Below are 2,536 nucleotides of genomic sequence, written 5' to 3'. Positions count from 1 at the left end.
GGAGCGGCGAGGTCCCCGAGGAAGCTGCGGAGGCGCTAGGGGAAGCAGCGGCGGGGTCCCCAGAGCCTGAGAACTCAGAGGACTCTCCCAGCCAGGAGGTCGAGACAGGAGGGGAGGGCAGCCCAGGGCCCGGTCTGGAGCCAGAAGTGACTGATGGAGCCGCGGATGTGGACGCAGAAGCCGCGCAGAGGACGGAGGACCAGGCGGAACCCAGCTCCATCTCGGCCGCGGCCGCGGAAGACGCTGCCGCTCGCGAAGAGGAGGGGGGCTCCCGGGAGCACCCGAACGAGGCCTCCTCTGAAGAAGAGGGGGGTGAAGAATCCGAAGAGGAGAGTGGCGACGAAGAGGACAGCGGCGACGGGGCTAGTTCGGAAGAAGCCGGGGGCGCCTCGGAGGAGGAGGAAGCCGAGAAAGAAGCTGGGGAAGGAGCCCACGCGGCAGCGGGAAGCGCGAGCCCCGGGGAGGAGGGGTTCCCGGAGGAATCGCCCGAGGGTGCCGACGCGCAGGAGCCCAAGGAGGAGGGGCCACAGGGTAGGGGGGCGTCCCGAGGCTGCCCACCTCCCCCCGCCCGGCACCTCGACGGTGGGGGCTGCTTCGGGCATTTTGGCGGCTGCAGTCCTCCCGGAGGTTTTGTATGTAGAGGCAGACAGGGACCCGCAGGGCGGGCGGGAGAGCCTCTAGCCAACCGCGGGGGTCGTGGGGCATAGGCCCCATGGGGGTTCCCGGCCCTCTGGGTGCCTCCAGGCTGTTCCTTAATCACTTATCCCCACTTCAGAGAGATCCACTGAGAGCCTGCACCTTGGAGGGCCCAGAGGAACCTGGTTACATCTGAGTTAGGCCATCAGAAACTTATCCGTTAGAGTCCCTCCTTTAACACAGACCAGTGCTTAAACCCCAAGGACAAGGGACACAGGGGCAGGATTTGAGGCCGAAGGCAGGCTGGTGAGTGTGAGGGGCATTGGGGGACCACGTTGGTCGGCTAGCTCCTGGGACCTCCACTTGAAGACTAGGTCATGTCAGGATCCTTAAACACTGGGCTGGCTGAGACACTAACGTCCAGCAGATGTCTGTCCGGCAGATGTCTGTCCTGCAGATGAGTGGCTGCAGCAGCCACTCTCCAGGCTAGGGGACAGGGTGAGGGGATGGAAGTGGGCAGGACCTAAGCTATTGGGCAGCATTAGAGGCGTGTCCAGCACTGGCCTCATCCACTGAGTACGCTGACCTGGACCCGGAATTGGCTTAGGTAGGATGGAGGCACTGGAGTCAGTCTTCAGTTTCCAATGCAGGTTTCCTTGCAAGAACTTCATTTCCACACTGGTAGGGTATTTGCAATGGGGACCCTTCCCCTTAGCTCCCAGATCTGGGTCTGATGGCAGAAAGGATCACCCTGTCAAGACACATTGATTATTCTCTGCTCCCATCCCTCCTGGAACTGGTCTCCCCTTGTTCCCACAGGCCAGGTCCATCCTCCGTCCATCACCTAAAATTCTTTGTGCAATTAGCCCAGGATTAAAAAAAAAATGGCTGTGATGTTAAGAGGCCTGGGAATGTGAGCACCCCTCCCTGGGAGCCTCAGGTGGTCACGGGCACCTCTGGCTGGGTCAGAAGCAACAGTGTACCCCCACTCCCTCCCCCCTCTCCCTACTCCCCCTCCGCTCCCCAAGACTGCCTGTAGCGGCTCTTCCTGATGAAATGCTCACTTGACCAAGCCAGTGGTCCACCTAGAAACTGAAAGGCAGTCTCCTATAAACTACTCCTTCTCCTGTCCTGGATCTCAGCTCACAGGCACCCCTCAGGAAATTTTCCAACTTTCCCTAAGATGTCATAGGCACACATCTTAGGCCCTCCCAGCTTTCGGACTCTTTCCTCCCAAAGCCACATCGATGCCTGTAATTGTATTGCTTTTCAGGTTACTTCTCCCCCTCTCCCTGCAGACTGTGGAAAACTCCACGTGGGCAGAGCTGGGTCGGTTTGGGGCACCACAGCATTCACAGTGCAATGCTGCATGCTTGGCGCGTGTATAGTAGGTGCTCAGTCATCATTTGCTGAACACCTAGAATGGATCGTGGAGCTTCACAGATGTTGAGTTTGGATTTTCAAAGTCCCTCCTAGAGACAGAACTCCGTGCAGTTGAACCTGGACCGGCTCCAGTCAGCACTTGCTTGCGATCCTGCCCCGCTCTGCCCACTCCCCAGCTTGCCTGACTGGAGGGACCCCAGAGCCAATGGCTCCTCGCTCTACCCTAACCCCCGATTTCTGCGTCTTTCCCCAGAAGAGGCGGAGGATGTGAGTGAGGAAGCCCCGCTGAGGGATCGCTCCCACATCGAGAAAACTCTGATGCTGAATGAGGACAAGCCAGCTGATGACTTCTCTGGTAACCAGAGGCAGGAGCTGGGTGGGGCCGGGTGGGGCTGGGAGAACCCCAGGACCAGTGGCCAGGCAGAGCCTCTGAGTCTGTAGCTGATGCTGGCAGACACGCCAGGGGAGGAGGAGAGCCCTGGAGTTGAAGGGAGAGGAGCGCTTTCTCTTCATGGAG

At 59.7% G+C, this 2,536-nt stretch overlaps 1 protein-coding gene across 2 annotated transcripts in view; it reads left to right on the top strand.

Moving 5' to 3' along the window:
- SRL (sarcalumenin) overlaps positions 1–2,536 on the top strand; it is a 37,530-nt gene that overhangs the window by 23,547 nt on the left and 11,447 nt on the right. The window contains exons 3-4 of one of the 2 annotated variants that reach the window (XM_010840396.1): positions 1–531; positions 2,273–2,374. In XM_010840396.1, coding sequence (XP_010838698.1) covers positions 1–531; positions 2,273–2,374 — 633 coding nt within the window. The remainder of the gene's footprint in view (positions 532–2,272; positions 2,375–2,536) is intronic. The other variant, XM_010840397.1, reaches the window with a different exon arrangement.

This window comes from Bison bison, unplaced genomic scaffold (genome assembly GCF_000754665.1).
Source record: "Bison bison bison isolate TAMUID 2011002044 unplaced genomic scaffold, Bison_UMD1.0 scf7180017864144, whole genome shotgun sequence".
Classification (NCBI taxonomy): Eukaryota; Metazoa; Chordata; class Mammalia; order Artiodactyla; family Bovidae; genus Bison; species Bison bison.
Note: the sequence above shows the minus strand (reverse complement) of the source record. Positions and strands in the feature narration are given on the sequence as shown.